We start from the raw sequence: 19294 nt of genomic DNA, 5'->3' as shown, positions 1-19294 counted from the left end.
GGCAGACCGATCACCGATTCCGTTACACAACGGTAACAAGCACATCCCACATGTAAAACTGTTACGGCCTTCCCGAAATGGCAATCGTTATATCGTGTGGCGTGTTTGATCGAACCCGAAAACCGAGTTAAATTCAGGGTCCCAACATGAGCAGGCTGTGGGCGAGCGGAGGTGAATTCACTGAAAGTGGAAGGAAAAGTTTGTGGGGCGCGAAGCAAAACGCCAAGGACTAGGAAACACCAAGTTTCTTACCTTGGTACAAGTTCCATGATGAATGGCCTATGTTGGACAATTCTTTTACGCTTGAATGGGCACATCAATTAATGAATGAATCAGCAATGCAGACACAGTGCCAACGGTGACACGGTGGATGAATCGCATCAATGAATCGCCGGTACTGGACACTTTAAAGGGCTACGTCGTCCGCCGTCGTGTCATGACATGTCCAGCCCACCGGAGCCTAGCAAGACGTTTACCCTGCACGCCGGAAAGGTTGTTGTACAGTGCGTACAGTTTACTGTAGTATCTGTTGAGTTTTAGCAACCTTGTTCGCCTCTTCCGTTTTTTACGACTTCTCCGTTGTCGATCCAGAAATGCGGGCCCAAAAATCATCTAAACATCAGTCAGTTTTGGTCAGTGGTCCTCTACAATTTAGGAGCGGTCGATTTTAAGTTGTTTTAAGCCGAATGTTCGAGGCCCGACTTGTGCACCATCATCACGTGGGCACATCTACGAATCATCAATCAAAACGTGCACACGACCATTTGGAAGTTTTCGGCCACTTCAGGGTGCTGCTTAAGTAACGGGCCAGATTATCACCGCGCCGCGGTCGGCTAGACTAGCCGGCTCGCCGGTTCGCCGGCTTTCCATCACGCCAAGTCCTGATGGCCGCCCTTTTGTTACTGCGGCCTAGCAGCGTCTGGCGGGTATAAATCAATGTTTCCGAAAACGCTTCCAGCCACAAAGCGAGGAAGCAAACATCTGTTTCAGGGACACGGTCTGTCGCTTTGCGCAATGGCGGGACTAGTTTTTCTATCTGCGCCCGGAAAACTGGAATTTTAATCGACATTATTAGCATCAAAAACTGTTATCGGTATCATAATCAGGTAAAGACCAATTCAAAATGAAACACTCGGCATCCGATCCAGCTCTCAGTGCTCTGGGGTTATTCGTGTTTCGAATTAAATCCATTTTGCAAACGTGACGGAAGGATTCAAGCAACGTTAAGCTAGCATTAATTGCCCAATACCATCTACGGGAAACAGATGTGCCAGATGTGGAGTGAAACTAGAACCAGCTGAGCCGGATCCAACCGAAGGCACGCACATTTACCGCAGCAGCTTTACCAAACGGACAATGCGGTTCCTGATTTCAGCACATGGAGGTTTGAAAGCTTTCAACAGGATTGCACCATTCATTCATTCAGGGTCCTTGGCGTATAACTACGTTATCAATTTTCAAAAGGCAATAAAAAGGCACGTTCTACCCTTTTTAGCTAGAGCAACAATTTGTTGGCAGCAACTTTGTTGATCTGGTTCACCAAAGTGGCAACATAAGGAAAACCGAGAGCATTACGTAGTACCTTCAAAGAAGTCGTGTACTGCTGAACGGGAAACCGTTTGATGCTGTTTTTGGTTGCAGGTATTGTGACAATATCGGGCAACAAGATTATCTCCGAAAATGGTTTCCTGGTACAGCACTAACATTTGCATCCGGGATAAATCGCGTCGTTTGTCAAGCTGCCCCCTATCGGGTTGTGGTGGCCGCTTCTTGTGACGATGGCAACAAGAGTGCTAAATTTTGGACGCTGAAATCCAATTAATATCGAAGGTAGACCACTTAAAATATCTCTCGGTTGTGGTCAACCGAACGAGAACACTTTTAGTAGCCGAGAGTTGCCAATGTAACGTTTCGGATTGTAGCTGACGCTTGGTTAGGCACACCAAATAACATCAATCTGGCAACGACCTGACCAATGTTTACACGAGGATCAGAAAGTAATTAACGGAAAGCAATGATAGAGAATGTAAAGATGACCGCCGTCGATAGACTGGACTGCTTTACCGCCGTCCTTCGGTCATAAAGTAACTCAAGATGGATTGCGTGAGTCGTGAGATTAACGAGTTTCGGTGAAATGATACTGAATACAAGAATTTCGGGCTGAGATTTTGAATTGGGCGAAAGCAGGTTCGAAAACCTTTCTACACCAGCCACCATGCGTCTCCATCGGCATCTGAATTGAAGTACATCAAGTCTAATCCACGGTGACATTTGCGAACGTCCCACGTTCAGTTTCGTTAACGAGCATGTCTCGCAGGTGCACAGGATAAATTTATCCTCGTAAAGAGACTCGGCGCACTTGAAGAGGCTCTTACACCCACCCACTTTGGCTATACCCAAAGCTGGTTACCAAAATCGAAGGGAATCGGAACTCGGGTCCATCGTTTAATTAGAAACCATCGAAGCACTTTTTATCTAGGGCACTATAGCTGAAAATTCCTGTGGTTGAGCTGGGTTGAGTCTGCCGCATAACAGAAACTGAACTTCGTTAGTCAACGAGATTTTCCGTAGTGCGATATTCCTGGTATTGCTGTTGATGGTGTGCTTAACCATCCTGTGTCGTGGTTTATTGTAGAAGTGAAGAGTTATTTGCTTCAATTGCCGTTTGATTGTACAAACTTGTATGAACAACATGTGTTGCGGTTGCAAACGAGACTGAAGTGACGGGTCCAAACATACTTTCGGTTGATTACCCGGCAGCAGTGGCGTACGTGAGCAAAGAAAGCAGCTGGAAATTGTAAACAGAAAATCTCCGTCTCTCTTGACGTAGCTTTTATCTGTGTCATACAATTAGGCGATTTCTTAGTAATGTACATCACAAACAAATGAAGGCTACGAATGCATAACCTTCGATTCGATCATGCGGTAAGCTCTCTATTTCTGGAGCAGCCTTGAGACATTGCCTTTCAGTGAATGGACTTTAGCTTTCATCATGGGCGAGTGTTTTTGACGCAAACAACAACTTACAGCAAGCTTCAGACACTTCAAATGCGTTGAAACGATATTTTTCCATGAGTAGATGTTTTATCGTAGCTTTATCGAATGTTCTTTTGTTGTGCATGAAACGGAACTGCTTAAACTTGATTGGTCACAAACAATAGTTGCCGAGAAGCATCCATTTTCGCATCTGGTCGGGTTCTAAGAAAGACGGGTGTTGGTATAGTTCTGCTGGAGAGTGCTTGAAATTCCTTGGCACAATTTCCAGAATTACTTACTGTAGGAATGCTGCCAGACGATAGAGGTCTTGATGTCATATCGTGGCTTATCGTTGGAACGATTCCCCGGTTAAAGACGTGAAAAAGACACAGCCGTTTTAAGAAGACAATCGACAAGATAGTGTCTAGTAACAGCATTCTCCGTAGAAGTTGCAACATTGCATTTAATGGCTAGAGGAATCTAGAAACTGTCGTTAAAAGTTGTACAGATTATGTCCTTTCTCTTGTCCGCAATGGTTTTGCGCTACCGACAAATAACACGTTTCCACGTGGCCATTTGCTACAGATAAACACTGTCACAACGAGCTGCAGGAACGGTGTACCGCCAGTACCGTTTGTGGATGTAACGTAGTTGTTTTGTCAATTAGTTTTCATCGTACTTTCCAGTTTCCGTTCATTCAAACGCAGTCAAGCGAGGCAGCGCTTGGTGCTGTCGACATTGATGCCATCAATTTGCTATTTTCAATCAAAGTTTCATTCAAAGAGAATTGTAGTGCTTCTTACTCAGTTTAAACATCTATTAAGATGTAAACTATTTTACGCAATTGATATTCCATTACATATTACCCTGCATCATCCAGACTTGCATATTATTCAATCGATGACCTTTTAAATTGAACACAGGAAATTGGCATTTGATTTCGTGTATCTTTTATTCACCGACATCAGCATCAACACCGTTTTACGATAAGTTTATGGATTGTGACCATCGGTAGCGAAACGTAGGTCCGACAGCTAACACTACCGAACCATTGGCATCGGAAATCAATGAATTAAGATCTCAATCAATTCGTAAGTGCCCCGCCATCGGGGACATCATCCGGTTTTGGGTTCCATTGTAGACGAACGTCTATTACGATTTCCTGCCCGTTCCACCTGACGAAATCTGTCGTTTCCACAGCAGCACCGAAGTAAGATGGCAACATCGGCCCCCCCGCACGAACTCGCAGCTCCGTGACGAGGTTAAGTAAATACCAAAATTTTCAACAACGAAAAGCTGGCCGGGAGCACATAATTTTACGGTAAATGACAAATGAAATTACGAAATGTTTAGGGGGTGCTTTAAGGAACCACTCGACCGTTGAAACTCAATTGTTGGACAAAAAAAAACCGGGAACTTCCGTACCGAACCGAGGTCGAGTCGATCGGGCCAATCAGGCATCAGATCGGATACGGATCGCGGCGGCTGTAACTCTGTTCGCTTGGTTTCCTGGGAGGGAGAACAACCGTTCAAAGGAGTCGTCGGAAAGAAGGTTTTCTTAGTTTCTTTTATGCTGGAAAAGAAAACGTTCATTCACTGGTGCACTAAGGGCTATGACAATGTTAAAAACAGGAACAACGTCATTGCGATTAGATGCGTTTGACATGCGATTAGAGTTGAAGCTAGCACGGCACGTCAACAACTGACCCGTTTCTAGTTTTATCCGTTTTCGAAGAACCATTTGAACTACAGAAACTGGAAAAAGCACCCCTGGGATATGGGCCCCGCATTCGTTCGGTCATCTAAGAGGACTGCCGGTAATAATCCGACCTATCATAATACCTCCAGGGGCAGTACCTAAACTCGCCCAAAACAGCATACCGTTCGGTAACTCTGTCCAACGTTTCCCACTGTGATCAATCTTCCCGGGTTCGTTGGGCTACCGGAGCCGATGTGCTACCGGTCTAGTATCTTATTTCCCTCGCCATCCGAGAAATAAAAAAACACCGCCCGAAGGTATGAAAATGTTGACTCTAAGATGAGCTGCCCCTCGAAAGTCGATCGTGTTGGAAATGAACGGATGACCTGGGCCACGGTGGGCCCTTTTATTGGCATTTTTGTTTGTTGACCTAACCAAACCTAACAGAGAGTTGGAATGGAAGTTACAATATTATTGTTTTCCGAACTGTACTGCCAACTGCTGCACTGTGCGTAATTTGGATACGGTTGTTGCTTGTCTTTATATTGCAGAATAAACCGCGAAAAGGCCACTTTCAAAATGATTCAACAGCTCACAGTATAAAAAGCGACCCATAGGTAAGTAGCTTGCAAAGTTTGTGCGGGTTCAATTGCAAATTTTTCACGATAGGCACTAAATCGGGAAAAGACTTCACACGCAAACAAAGAGGACACCTCGAGCAAGTCCTGTTGTGCTGGTGCTCGCGATAGTGCAAAGTCTCCGAACGATACTAAATTCAAACAACTGACGTTCATTTTTGATTTCTCCTGTGGTTCGGTCCATCGTTGCCATAGTACACAGCTCTCATCCATTGCCGTGGCCGTGGCCCAGATTATCTACTACGGTCGCCGTTCTATTCAGCAGCAGTAGTAGAGCACTTTCGGTTGTTACGTGGTTTGGTTTGGGAAGAAAATTTTATGTCTTCCGACGAATTTATCGGTCTTGGCTTTTCAGAAGCCTTGGCAGCGCGCACCGTTTTCGGAAGCCGGATGCTGAGGGGGAAACAGTAAAAAATCACTCCGAGTTGGTGGCACCCGAAATCTCATGAAAAGAAGGCAAGCTCATTGGTCTTCCGATACCTGGCGGACGCACCCTCGCTGGATAGAAAGTAATTGACGGAAAAAGAAAATTAAGCTTCTCAAATTCCGTGTTATTAAAACGAGCACCTTCAAAGTGATTCGCGGAACGCGTGGGATTGCAATATCCAATTGGGTCGATTAACTGTGAGAACGGTGCTTGCTGCGAAAGCTGTGCTCTTCACGAAATGGTGCTCGTTACGGCTGCCTGCAGTGCTAAACTTCGTCCAAATTATCTAGTTCTGATTTGTTTATTGCCGTTTATTCATTTATGTTTGCCGATGCCGTTAATTCATTTATGTTTGCCCCAGCATGAGTATTCGTCCTCTAAGGATGACCAGCGTTTTGTAGCACCAAATGATTTGGTGTCTCATTAGTTTTTTAATTTACTTTCAACACTTGAAGCTGAGTTCAACACTTGAGAACGTGGGCGAAGGGTTCAATGTTTTCAAAACAAGAGTACCAATTGGACTTCGCAAACGAAACCAATGCAAGCTGGCTTTCGAATGCGATGAACGTTGTTTAAATTAATTAATGATAGTATCGTCCCCGCAAGCACCAACGTGTCGGATTCAATTATGGCACCTGAACATGTGAAGTTATTAATTTGTTAGCATACCAGTCCAAACCGTTCCGCATCGCTACCTCACAATGAAGAAAGAACGAATGAAACATGGCACGACCGAACGACACCAAACACTCACCTCCAATTTTAACAACAATGGTACTTGCATTCATGTTGGACTTTCAATGAAAGTTTTTCAGCTGGAAGTGGTCCACAAACCCAGTCGTTATAGTTCCGCTGGGTTAAAAGGCTAAAGAAATGGTTTCCAAACTACGGCTTTGGCTTAGCTTTTTGTCGTTTTTGTTTCAATTATAAAGTTAGGTAACAGTGTATTACAGTGTATTCTGTGATGGTGCTAGAGTTAGTTTCATTTTTTGTGTGTGGAATAATCACTTTTACGGTTGCATGCATGGCTTCTAAAAACGGGACGAAACGAAAATTTTAGTTCAAAACACGTGATTCGTTCGAGTTTTTATCATATCATGTATGATGGTAACGAGAAGAGATGACTGACGTAGCAGCCAAAATATTCAGCCATAACATAGCAATGAATGCTTTTGCATTCTACCCATGCCTAGCGTATGAATTGACTTCCTAAGTAGCGTTTCGATCTGTTTGGAACGCATAAGAGGATTTGAATTGGCATTGAAGTGTGTTGACCTAATTCCCCGAAGGAGCAACATTAAACGGGAAAGGCTTAGTCCTTTATCGTGTACCAGTTTTCGCCTTCCTTCACCCATGGAGTGGCCATGGTAGGGAAATCATAACATACACATTTCATACATTTTATACTAGTTTTTTTCGTTTGATTATTTTCGATTATACGCACAATCGGATACTATTAAGAAAAAAAAACATTGGGTTTGGGTTTGCTGGAGCGGGAGCCAGCACTTCTTATTATTATTCCAAACCTTTTTTAACGCAATTCAAATTTCAACCATATCATTTTGGCGACTTCAAATTTCTCACTACAGGGTTTCTTGGTACTTATCAAGCAAAGGATTTTTCCAATTATCGTTAATATTATTTAACACATTTTAGTGTGTATTAGCGTGTTGTGCGTAGTATGTTGAAAATTGCACATAATGTAATTTGAAAATTTACTCTGTTGGTTTCTTTCATAACCATCGTAGAATAAAATTTCTTGCTGCCCCTTCTTTGTGCTACGCCCCTGTGTTCCATCGGTTCATCTGTCAGATGACGGATGCGCGCGTAAATGTTGACGCAAATGATGTTTACAAGCAACATCGTCACAGTTCGTCGTTCGCAACGCAATTCTAATTACAAAGAAAATTAAATCAACCAGAGTGCATTATCAGACTGCGGTCAAATCGTAATGTCGCAAAAGTCTATTTTGTACGTAACACGACCATCGATTTGGCTTTTCGGTTTAACCATTCCAATGACTCGTCATTTTGCAGGTCCTTTTTCGGGAAGCAACCGGCAAAGAGTAACGGAAGGAACACAGCCCCGGAGTGCAAAACGAAACCTGAAACAAACGAAGCGAACGAGAACCAGCCAACTAAAAGGTAAACAATTCCGTGCCAATGTTTACTATGTTGCGCATTGTAGCGATCCAGTTGAGAGACACAGCGTTGAAGGCCCGCAGCCACCGTGTTGGCCACAGTTTGCCGGTGTTAAGTGGTATTGTTTCCTCTTGTCGTTTTTTTCGGCGACCTTTCGCGGTCAGTAGTGATGTGAGTTTGCCACCGAGCAAAGGCGATGACAGTGAGGCATCTCAGTCGCCTTTGAAAATATCGAAAGGAGCGACCAAACGCAAACGCGTTCTGTCATCCAGCGGCAGTGAGGATGAATCACCGAAATCAGTGAAAAAAAGGTAAGGTTTTTACAAGACACCCTCGATGGTCAATCCGCTGATTGTGCGGCATTCTTTCTCTTCAGTACGTCCCCGGATGAAAAGAAGCAGACATCGGTCACTGTTAAAAGTTCGCCAAAATCACCCAAAAAGAGGTAAACAGTGAACATGTTACGACATGTTACCGAATTGCTTCATTCGCACCTTCAATCTGCTTTTCCAGCACATCTGCCAAGAGCAAGAAGCAAACGCCTCCACCATCTGCGAGTCCCAAAACAAAAAGCAAGCCGGATGATGAACTAAAAAAATCCGAATCATCCAAAACTGCAGTTGTACCGAAAAGCGAGAAACCTGCACCAAAGTCCTCGAATGGTGGGGCACTGAACTTTTTCACCTCCATTAAAAAGGAATCGACTAGTGAGGGCACCGGAACCAGCGATGGGTCCGACTACGATCCGGGAAAGAAAAACTATCATCCGATCAAGAATGCCTTCTGGAAAAAGGGTGACCGGTAAGTTTGCACAGGTCGATGACTCGACGCCTTTTAACCGGGAATCTTTTATTTCCAGTGTCCCGTACCTGGCACTGGCCCGGACGTTTCAGGCGATCGAAGAAACGAGCGGCCGGCTACGTATGATTGAAATTCTGGCCAACTACTTTCGCTCGGTGATACTGCTCAGTCCATCCGATCTGCTGGCCAGTGTTTACCTCAGCCTTAATCAACTCGCACCGGCCTACGAAGGTGTGGAGCTCGGTATTGCCGAGCACTCGCTGATGAAAGCGATCGCACAGAGCACAGGACGCAGTTTGGCCCAAATTAAAGCGGATGCACAGACCACCGGAGACTTGGGACTGGTGGCGGAGCAATCGAAGAGCAGCCAGCGCATGATGTTCCGACCGGCTTCCCTGACCGTCGAGAGTGCGTTCACCAAGCTGCGCGAAATCGCCTCAATGACCGGTACTGCGTCAATGACGAAGAAGATGGACAAGATCCAGTCAATGTTTGTTGCCTGTCGGTACTCGGAGTCTCGTTTCATTATCCGCTCGCTGGCCGGCAAGCTGCGCATAGGCTTAGCGGAACAATCGTTACTGCAGGCGCTTGCCCAAGCTTGTGCTTTGACGCCTCCGGAGTTGGCCAGCGGCGACTCCCCGGTTGTCAATGCACTAGCCAGGGAATCGGAGGCGCGAGTGAAAGCTCGGGTGGAGGAGATCGCACTCGCGCTAAAGACTGTCTACTGTCAGTGTCCGAATTACCACAAGATCGTGCCCGTGTTGCTGGAGCATGGTGTCGGAGCGGTGCTGGAACGCTGTCCAATGATGCCCGGTACACCGCTTAAGCCAATGTTGGCCCATCCGACGAAGGGTGTTCAGGAGGTGCTGCAGCGGTTCGATGGTGTTGATTTTACGTGCGAGTGGAAGTACGACGGAGAGCGAGCCCAGATCCATCTACTTCCCGGGGACGGAGTTCACATTTTCAGTCGCAATCAGGAGAACAACACGAGCAAGTACCCGGACGTGATCGGACGGCTGCCGTTTACGCGTAAGGACACCGTCGAGAGTGCGATTCTGGACTGTGAAGCCGTGGCATGGGATGTAGAGAAGCAGCAGATTCTGCCGTTCCAGGTGCTGAGCACCCGCAAGCGCAAAGATGCGACGGAAGCCGACATCAAGGTGCAGGTGTGTGTGTTTATGTTCGACCTGCTCTACCTCAACGGCGAGCCCCTGGTCGAGCGGCCGTTTCGTGAAAGGCGCGATCTGTTGTATTCTCACTTTCGCGAGGTCGAAGGGCAATGGAAATATGCCACACGGCTCGATACGAGCGATCTGGACGAGTTGCAGCGCTTCCTGGACGAGGCGGTCCGTGGCAACTGCGAAGGGCTTATGGTGAAGACGCTGGAACGCGACGCAACGTACGAGATCGCGAAACGATCGCGCAACTGGCTCAAACTAAAGAAGGACTACCTGACCGGGGTCGGTGATTCGCTCGATTTGGTCGTGATCGGTGGTTATCGGGGTCGCGGCAAACGGACCGGTACCTACGGAGGTTTTCTGCTCGCCTGTTACGACGCCGCCAACGAGGAGTATCAGACAATCTGCAAAATCGGAACGGGCTTTTCCGATGAAGATCTGCAGAAGCACACCGAATTTCTCGGGGCGCACGTAATACCGCGGGCCAAGTCGTACTATCGGTACGAAGCGAACCTTGAACCGGACGATTGGTTCGAGGCGGTCCAAGTTTGGGAGGTGCTGTGTGCTGACCTTTCGCTCAGCCCGATCCACCAGGCTGCCGTCGGTATTGTCGATCCGGAGAAGGGCATTTCGTTGCGCTTTCCTCGCTTCATCCGCGTGCGGGACGACAAATCAGCGACCGATGCGACCACCGCTCAGCAGGTGTCCGAGATGTACCTTAACCAGGACCAGATCAAGAATCAGGCACAGGGACAAGCAACTCGTGACCCAGAGGAGGATTTCTATTGAATGCCCTAGTTTAATTTTCAACAGCTATGTAATTCAAGTTATTAGAATAGAAAACACATTGAATTAACAACATTTTCGATGGAAATTTCGCTTTTTGAATCTAAGCAGTCGCTGCCGAAAAGTGCGTTACAACGTCTCGCGTTGATCTGACAGCTGCATTTGACAACTTCGGGCTTCGGGTAACGTCATCCGTTTGTTTTCGTTTTGTTATTCGTCCTTCGTGGCTACGTGAAAAGTGGAGTGCATTGTTTTCGTATGGCCCCAGAATGGCCAGAGGACCATAAATATACTGCCAATGAACATTACGCGCACTATTCGATCTACGACGCGTGTGGTACGGTCCTCCGGCGGACTCTGTAGAAGCTTTAGTAACAAAAAACACCAAAATGTCGTGTGAAGTGAAGGTGCTTTCGTCTGTTGACGATCTGGGCGAAGTGCAAGAATATTTCGGACTTGGTTCAGGTACTCCACTGATGTGTATGGGTGGATTTTGGTCTATTGATTTAACGATTATGTTTTGTGTTCTTCCTTTTCCTGCTGCTTCGCAAAGACGATTGTTGGCTTAATTCAGTTAGCTATTCGCTCTCTCCAGCCGGGGACATTCTGGCGCTCGGTCATGGATCGATTCTGGTGGTGCTGACCTCGCGCTGGGACCGCCAACGGCAATTGAATGTCTACAAGACGGCCTGGCGGGGGGCTATCGATGATCCAACCAGCAACATAACGGCCATCCTGTGTGCTCCGATCGTTGGCCAGGGCCAGAGCTCGCAAACCATGGTCGACTTCAGTTACATTATTGTCGGGCTAGATAGTGGCCAGTTGCAGTTTTACGGAGAAAATGGCACGCTAATTCATTCGCAAATATTTCACCAAGAAGCGATCCAGGCGCTAAAAGCGCAGAGTGGCAAACATATCAACGAGGAACTCTACGTGCTGTACGCGTCCTGCACGGTCATTCTGCAAGGGTCGCAATTATTTCCGCTGCTAAGAAGCCTGCGCCAACAGATTAACCGCTACGGCGCCGGCAGCTCGAAAGTGAACGAAGCACAGGAAACGATCGCCTGCCGCAAGTGGAGCTACGAAAAGGGCATGACGATCGTGGATGCGGTTGTTGTGGGACCGCAAAAGAGTTGCACCTTCGACCATCTGCTGACGGCCAGTCTGGAGGGAGGGTTTTTCGCCAAGTATCGCCACGCGGCACCACAGAACTCGCTGATCATCGCCGCCGGCAGCAAACCGTACGTCGGGTACCATTACGCCAAGGAGGGTTTCACGCAACCGGTCCTGGCGGACGTTGCCCGGGCCGTGGCTAGCAAAATCAAATCTGCCTTACCGTAAGTAACGGAGAGCTGCTGTCGGATGCGATTTAATTAACACCAAATTAACGTCCTCCATGTTTAGCTCCTGGCTCGGTGGCGGTGCTAACAGTGGATCTTCGTCCCATCAGCAACCCAACGCCGAACCACAGCTTCCTGCTTCCGAACCGTTGATATGCCGTTTCGGGCTTTGCGACTTGCAGCGGAACGCGTTTGCGGTGTGGCTTGCCCCGAATTATCAACTGGCGGCCGTTGCCGATAATCTTGGGCGCATCATTCTTGTGGACTGCCAGCGAGGGATTGCGTTGCGCATCTGGAAGGGCTACCGGGACGCACAGTGCGGGTTTGTGGAGGTTCCGGAGAAGCTACCGAAAGACGCCTCAGGATCGGCGGGTCGAAACAAGATCGATCGCCGGCGAGCCTTATTTCTCGTGATTTACGCTCCCAGGCGTTCGGTTCTCGAAGTGTGGGCCCTACGCTCCGGCGGTCCCAAAGTGGCCGCTTTCAGTGCGGCCAAAAACGGGCAGCTAATCTACAGCACGTACAGTCAGATGGGTGTAACGAGTGGGACGAGCAAGGTCAAGTACACCGGGCACGGGTGCTCCTTTCTCGATCCGTCCGATCGCAGTCTGAAGGAGATCGTCATACCGTTTCACTGTGCGCTGAGTGATTCCAAGTCGAAGGTGGCCAAAGATTTGCATCTACTCAAGCGATTAAAGGTCTGCCTGAAGGCGGGCGATGGTAGTGAGGCGGAAGAGTGCGACGAGATGAGCGAAATGTGTCGATGCTTCGAGACGGACGAAATCCGGTTGCAGTGCGTAGAAATGCTCGCCAAACAGCGAAGGATTCGGCCGAGATTATTTGCCGCTGCGATCGATATTTTTGCGGACGCTTCTCTGCCGGGCGGATCGAGTACCACTTCGCATCACGGTCCGGTTTCAGAAACGGAAGAGACCGAGGATGTTGATACCCGTTCCGAGTGTATACAGTTATGCAAAAGTCCACTGAGGATCGCGTGCGAAAACTATCAACGATTGGTCACGTTCTACCTGTACCTTCACGGCGATGTGCCTTTAGCGATGGGCCGCGTGGAAAACGAAGAGAACCCCGTCGATGAACAACGATCGGACGAGAAGCCAAGCGAAGATAACAACGTGAAGCTCTCTGAACAAGAGCTAACCGTGATCGAGCAACTGATCGGACTGATCAAGATGAATGATGGCGACGGGCTGCCGGGAACATCCGGAAGTTGCGGTGCCGGGGCCACCGGGAACGCGCCAGGAACGAGGGCTGTAAAGTTTGATGATAGTGCCAGTTCAGGTGCACGCAATACCAGCTTTGTGGAGTACCTTGCGTCTTTCAACGTGGCAAACGAAGATCTTATCCTGCTACGGGAAGAACACGGTCCCAGCGCCTATGCCGGACTGGGGAAGATAATCTTCGAGGAACTGTACCGTAACACGAGTTCTCCTGAGTCACGATTAAAAGGTTTCGTTCTAGCCGCAGAGTCCTGTGGGTTGATGCCAGAAGATCTTCTTCGTATGTTCTTGGCCTACTGGTTGCGTTTGCCATTTTCCTATCGCGATACGGCGTCGCTGATTGAGGATCTCAATCGCTTCAACACCGTACTGCGACAGATTTGTTTGCTTGCCCGTGATAAGATTAACTTCGAGAACAACGCCATCTGCATCTGGTGGCAGTCGGTCCGGGAGTACCTTCTCGAGTCGCCCTGTGCCTTGCGAGGCTTGTTGGCGGCCCTGATGTGCCGGAACGAGGCGCTCCGGCATGAACATCGACGACGCAGCGACGAGGAGGAGGCCAGCGAGCAATTCGAAGAGGTTACGCAAGAGGCCTGCCAGTGGACGCTGCTGATCGACAAACTGGAGGATGTGGCGATCCTTGGGATGATTCTGGGAGAAAGTGTACACTGTCGCAATCCATGCTGGCCCACGCTCCGGTACCACAAACCCACGGTTAGCCTGAAGGAGATACTCGTCGGTGGGAAAGGAATTGTATCCGAGCTGACGGCGAAATGGGTTGCGTCGACCGGTATCGAACCGGACGCGCTGGTAATCGAGGTATCGCCGGAGGCAACGGAAAGCGACCCAAAACCGGCGCCAAACGATACGAAGGAACCGGAGAAAGTGGACCACCGCGAACGTAATCGACAATTGACGTTGATAAAGACGAACCTCCTGCAAGCGTCCGAGTATGGTCCGAACAGCGACACAGCTGACGAGCAGGAAGAGCTCGATCCGGTGCTGTACAATTTGAACATTCTGCGTCTGCACTTCCCCTTCAGTCTCGATTCGGGTCAGCTGCTGGCCCAGCTCACCTGGGAGTACATTGGTTCGTGGAGCAGAGGCATGGCCAACATTGCTAGCTTGAAAGCGGGCCTTGCCAGTCTGAAAGCCATTCCTCGGTTACAGTACTCGATCAAGCACGGACTGTGCTGTATGATCTGGAACGCACACCTAAAAATTCCGCTCGAGGCCACCAAAAAGCTGGTCAACAAGGTGGGCCGTTTACCGAAAGAGAAACTCTGCCTGCAGGACATCGGCATCAGCGATTCGCTTGTCCCACAGTTTCTCGAATGTTGTTTGGAGTTTTTTGATCAGTTCGCCGGAAGTATTGATCACGATAAGATCGAGCTGCGGTTCGAGGAAATACTGCAGGAGGGTCCCGTCCCACTGACGGCCCTCGCGGTGCAACAAAACTCCGCCAATATGGCTCTGCTCCGGTTACACCAGGAGTTAACGACGGTGCTCCTGGTGCTGACCTCGTTCAACGTACGGTACGCCAACAAACCGATCCAACAGCTGTTCGATGGGATGGCCAATCAGGCGTTCTTTGCCGAAATCAATCGACAGCCTAATGCCGCGAACGCACTGCCCAAGGCGGACCAATTGCTGCGCAAAGCTCGACTAGAGTTCCTGTGCCGAACGGTGACCGCCACGATGGACTTGATACACGAAGAAATGGAAACAGTCTACTACACGGACCACAACGACTGGATGGAGACCATCGAGCGACTGGCTGGCATGTGGGAGCTAGAGCTGGGTGACATTCGCAAACACCAGGTACCTCGAAATTGGGTCGGATCGCAGTCAGAAGGAATTAATTCGTCTGATTTATTGTAGATCATCGAACTTTACGCCCATGGTTGGGACTCGTACGCTCAAGAGCTGCTATCGAACGTCATTCCAGACCAAACGTTCGCCAATCTGTTGCTCACAATCGCTGGGCGCCGGTTGGCCCTTTACACGAAGGCAAATCCGACAGCCTGGGGACAGATTGCGGCCGTTGGGCCCCTGCTTACTGACTACCTCGATACGCTCGTAAGTGTCGGTGGGGTTTACTATCTAAACAGTGCACCGGAGGAGAGCAAGAGCAATCAATCAATGACACAATCGTTCACCGGTGATCCTTAAATGGGCACCATCAATCCTTTTCCATTCATCACTCTCGCTCTCACCCTCTCCCTCTCTCTCTGCTCGCTGCATGCCAATGAAACCCGTTTTCAAACTCCTAGGTCAGCAACGACCGCTACGGGCCACCGTTACGGTTTGCCGAGATGGACGAGGAAACGCTGCAGACGGCTGCCGGCGGAGAGTTGTTCATCGAAAAGGTAACCAAACTGGCGGAGAAAGCTTTCAACTGCCTTTCGACGTTGGCGGTTAACGCGAAGGGAACCTCGAAGGAACTGCGCGTTGCGGGACTAATATTTGATGCCTGTGCCACCATCAAGGACCACCGACCCGTCTAGGACGGTGCAGCAACCGGCGTGACGTGGCATCCAGCCGTGATTGTAAATATTTACACACAAACATCTAATATATTGAGTTGAGGCACATGTTCGTACGGTCTTCTTTGTACTGATCGTTTTATTATGTTATACAGAAGAAAACAAATTCATTCATTTATCCCAAAGAATTAAAATTAACAAAGATCTGCTGACGAACGTTTCATTTTATTCGATTACCCAACTACCGAAATGATAACAATTTTGGCTTTCGCTACGGTGAACTTTTGCCTCAACCCGATATTTCAACATTCGAGCCGAGACACAGTTTTCGGTCAAGTGTGTCCCTTCCGCTGTCAGCTTTTGTTCCGTTTTCGAACTTTTCAATGTTACACCGGTCGTTTGACGTCCACTGGCAACCAAGCACATGTTTTGGCAAAATGTTATTAATAAACTAAGCAAGCCTTGTTAAGCTTCTAACGTTCCACGAATTTGATACCGCTGAGCCGCGGTTCGATCCTTTTAATGGTACGTTTAAAGAGAATTTCCAGGTAGCCTTCCATCTCCCAGGCCGTGGCTCAGCTGCTGGATACTGACACGTTTTGTATGTTCAGTGAAAACGTTATCAATGTATCCGCTGCTTTTGGATCTCCCGTTTCAATTAGCTGCGTCAAATATTTACACCTTTACTTTGGCAGCATTTCACGTTCCCATCCCGTGCCGGGTGCCTAAGCTCCCATTTTGCCTGGAAATTAAAACCGAGCTGTGTTTAATCTTCGCGTCCATAAAAACCTCAAAATCCTGCGTCCGGTGGTTGAATTTAAAAGTTTACCCAAACGCGCAACGAGACTCGTTGCTTCGACCGTGACCTTTGGCTGGTCGCGATGACGACGTGGCTCAAACTCAAACAATGAGCATTTAATATTCCACCCCCAGGGAAGGCACGCAAAAACAAGAGATGTTTTTCCCATTCTTTTCCTGTTACTTTTTTTCCTACCTTTAGCGGGGTCTTCCGGAGCTCTGCGAGGCTCTACCGGGCCACTGGCATCCTAATCAAATGCCGTCTCACATTGATTATCATGCCATCACCTCGGTTGGTGCACACCATCACGTGTCTAAAGAATATAATCCACTTCCCGCTGTCGATAACAAGATTATATGCATAAATTGTGCGCCTAATAGGTAAGAAATAATTCCGACCGACGTATGCGAAGATTAATCGATTCACCCGCCGCGCAGCATACTCCTCGCAAACAGCCTGACTTTCTCGAAGTCATAAACAGCAGCGTTACCGTCATTGCAATCGAATTTGCCCCATCGACCTGGAGAAGTCTATGAAGGTTAAACCGCTTCCGGGTGTTAGGCGGGGATTCTAATTTTGCCGTCACACAAACAAGCCATGGCACGTGCGTGAGGACCAAAATATGGCAGCGGCGCCAGTTCTAGAATTCTGCATGTTGATGCGGAACTTTGCCATGCCATGGCTCACAAATAGCACCGTGGTTCTTGAGAATTCCTACAATATGCGCTTCCATAAAGCCCGTTGTTACGTTGGTGGGTAGGTTGACATGTACAAAAATAAATGCCGTCAACCCTAAACAAGGGTCAAAAGTTACTGGCATGCTTCGAGTTGCAACGCAACTGGAGGTCCTTGAAGCAGTTGTGCAGAGACCGTGTCGTTACAATGGGTTATGGCGTGGCGTGGGTAGCCTTTCCGATTCAATCATCCTGATAAGCCGAGCGGACTTGGTAAGTGTTTACGCTCACCCGTGTGGGAAGGGTCTTTATTATTTGCAATTCTTTGCTTGTAATTTAATCATTCACTGTCACCATTGTGCTTTACAGTTCAGTAACCTAAACTACACAAGCACTGTCTGCTGGTGAGAGTTTTCTGCCCAAAACAGCATGGTCCCTGTTAATAGAACTCAAGAAACGGATCGTCAAAGGAAGAACGAATCGCTCCGACGAAAAATCAATTTGTCTACTCTTTCTTGCGTAAGGCGCAATTGAAACGTGAAGCTTAAAATGTACGTTTGAGAACCGTGTCACAAATTTGTCGTAAAACAAGAATTGCTATACCAAACCGAAATGTTGCTGTGGGTTCCTCGGTGAAGTCGGCTTCCCTTTCGCGCGCGCCGTACACTCAGTTTAGTCGTGTAACCACATTCTCAATTGGAACGTAAACTGTGTTGAGCAAACAACGTCACGTCGACCACAAGAGCCCCCGGGAAAGTTGGTACAACCATTCATGCTCACTTTCCCCCTTTCTACCTAATGAGGCTGAATATGGGGCCGAACTAATTAGGCGTTAAATTGAGCCGCTAAGGTGTGCGGCACCGCAACCCCCCTATGTAGGTTCCTTTTGACGCAATCGTAACCGCACACGGTTGGCACTTGGTGACGAATGACTGAAAACCACATTAGGAACGGTCGGGGACATATTTAATTCGCTTCGTTTTTCTCTCCATCCAGGTGGAAGCGTCCGGACGATTGGTACTGAATTGGCCACTAGTAATTTAGGTTAGTTAAATCAAATTAATTACGAAGAACTGTCCCGTATTCAGTCGAAACGGTTAAGAAGGTTATTGTAATGCGATCTGTTAAATGTACAAAACTTGGGGTTTTTAAAAAGCGCGGTGTTCATCTGGGTAAACAGTGGGGTCAGAAAGCAGTATAAGAGCAAAGGCTGGACCGCTCTATTTAATCAACCCTCAATCAACTGAATCGATCCCACACAGAGGATAGCCATCAGCCGGCATAACCTTTCGCGGTTCGGTTTAACGAATCGAAGCGAAAAAGATTTGAATGGCCCCCGGGCTAACTTTCGTTAATAATGCAGTAACCGCTGAGGTTAGTTCATGTCTCCATTCAGTGTGCAACGATTACGGGACTGCGGGACATCCTATTTTAAGCTGTTAACGAACAAGCGGACTACATACGCCATGGTGGAGCGTTCACTTTCAGTGGTTCAAAGGTCCTCCTGCTAACTTACAAATTACCCACACGTTAGTTAAATAACCCGGGAGATAACACGCGGTTAGCATTTGTTCAGATTTTGCTCCTTGTTGGAAACTTCCCTGTACGCGGCTTATCTTAGAATCAGAATCACGATCGTACACCGAGCACCGGGGCGGGCATAAGTATCTTCTGAACAAAAAAAAGCATCACAAATATCGAGAGTATCGAGGTCGAGAGTAGATAACGTGTAAGGATAACGATTAATTATTTCAGAACCGAGGACAAAAGCGCACACGCTATCGCTTCCATAAACAAACAACTTTTACGCTACTTTTTATGAAATTCACTGGGTCGCGACATAAATTAAGTACTCTGCTGTGCGTTTTATGCGAAAGGAATCCTCATCCACGGAGCACATCGTTAGTGAGCGTTTAAGCATCGAAAAGGAAAACCATTCCAATGGACCGGGTTCATCGTGGCCGCTACCTGTCTGACTGCCTGCCAAAAGTGTACGAAGCATGTACGCTTGCACTTCTTCATGAAATATTCATGCCAGCAGTCCATTGTACATCAACGGTACACTCCAACGTCGGTTCCGCCGGATTCCATCCCAGATCGAAGCTTTCATC

The 19294-nt window shown here is 48.0% G+C and overlaps 2 protein-coding genes across 3 annotated transcripts; both read left to right on the top strand.

Moving 5' to 3' along the window:
* The first annotated feature begins 7642 nt into the window (after positions 1–7642).
* On the top strand, positions 7643–10672 carry LOC128271733 (DNA ligase 1). Of its 2 annotated transcripts, XM_053009357.1 has the most exons (6): positions 7643–7711; positions 7777–7884; positions 8049–8192; positions 8258–8326; positions 8395–8682; positions 8741–10672. In XM_053009357.1, the coding sequence occupies exons 1-6, from the start codon at positions 7692–7694 to the stop codon at positions 10647–10649; spliced, it is 2538 nt and encodes an 845-aa protein (XP_052865317.1). In that variant the 5' UTR covers positions 7643–7691; the 3' UTR covers positions 10650–10672. The 2 variants fall into 2 exon arrangements, with proteins under 2 accessions (XP_052865317.1, XP_052865316.1); XM_053009356.1 differs by lacking the exon at positions 7643–7711 and having other exon boundaries at positions 7817–8192.
* Positions 10673–11035: 363 nt separating this feature from the next.
* On the top strand, positions 11036–15942 carry LOC128271596 (rab3 GTPase-activating protein non-catalytic subunit). Its single transcript, XM_053009186.1, has 5 exons — positions 11036–11111; positions 11200–11983; positions 12051–15045; positions 15106–15303; positions 15498–15942. The coding sequence occupies exons 1-5, from the start codon at positions 11036–11038 to the stop codon at positions 15729–15731; spliced, it is 4287 nt and encodes a 1428-aa protein (XP_052865146.1). The 3' UTR covers positions 15732–15942.
* The last annotated feature ends 3352 nt before the right edge of the window (positions 15943–19294 follow it).

The sequence above is a fragment of the Anopheles cruzii genome, chromosome 3, assembly GCF_943734635.1.
Source record: "Anopheles cruzii chromosome 3, idAnoCruzAS_RS32_06, whole genome shotgun sequence".
Lineage (NCBI taxonomy): Eukaryota > Metazoa > Arthropoda > Insecta > Diptera > Culicidae > Anopheles > Anopheles cruzii.
The sequence above is the reverse complement of the archived record's forward strand: the minus strand, read 5'-3'. Positions and strand labels throughout refer to the sequence as shown.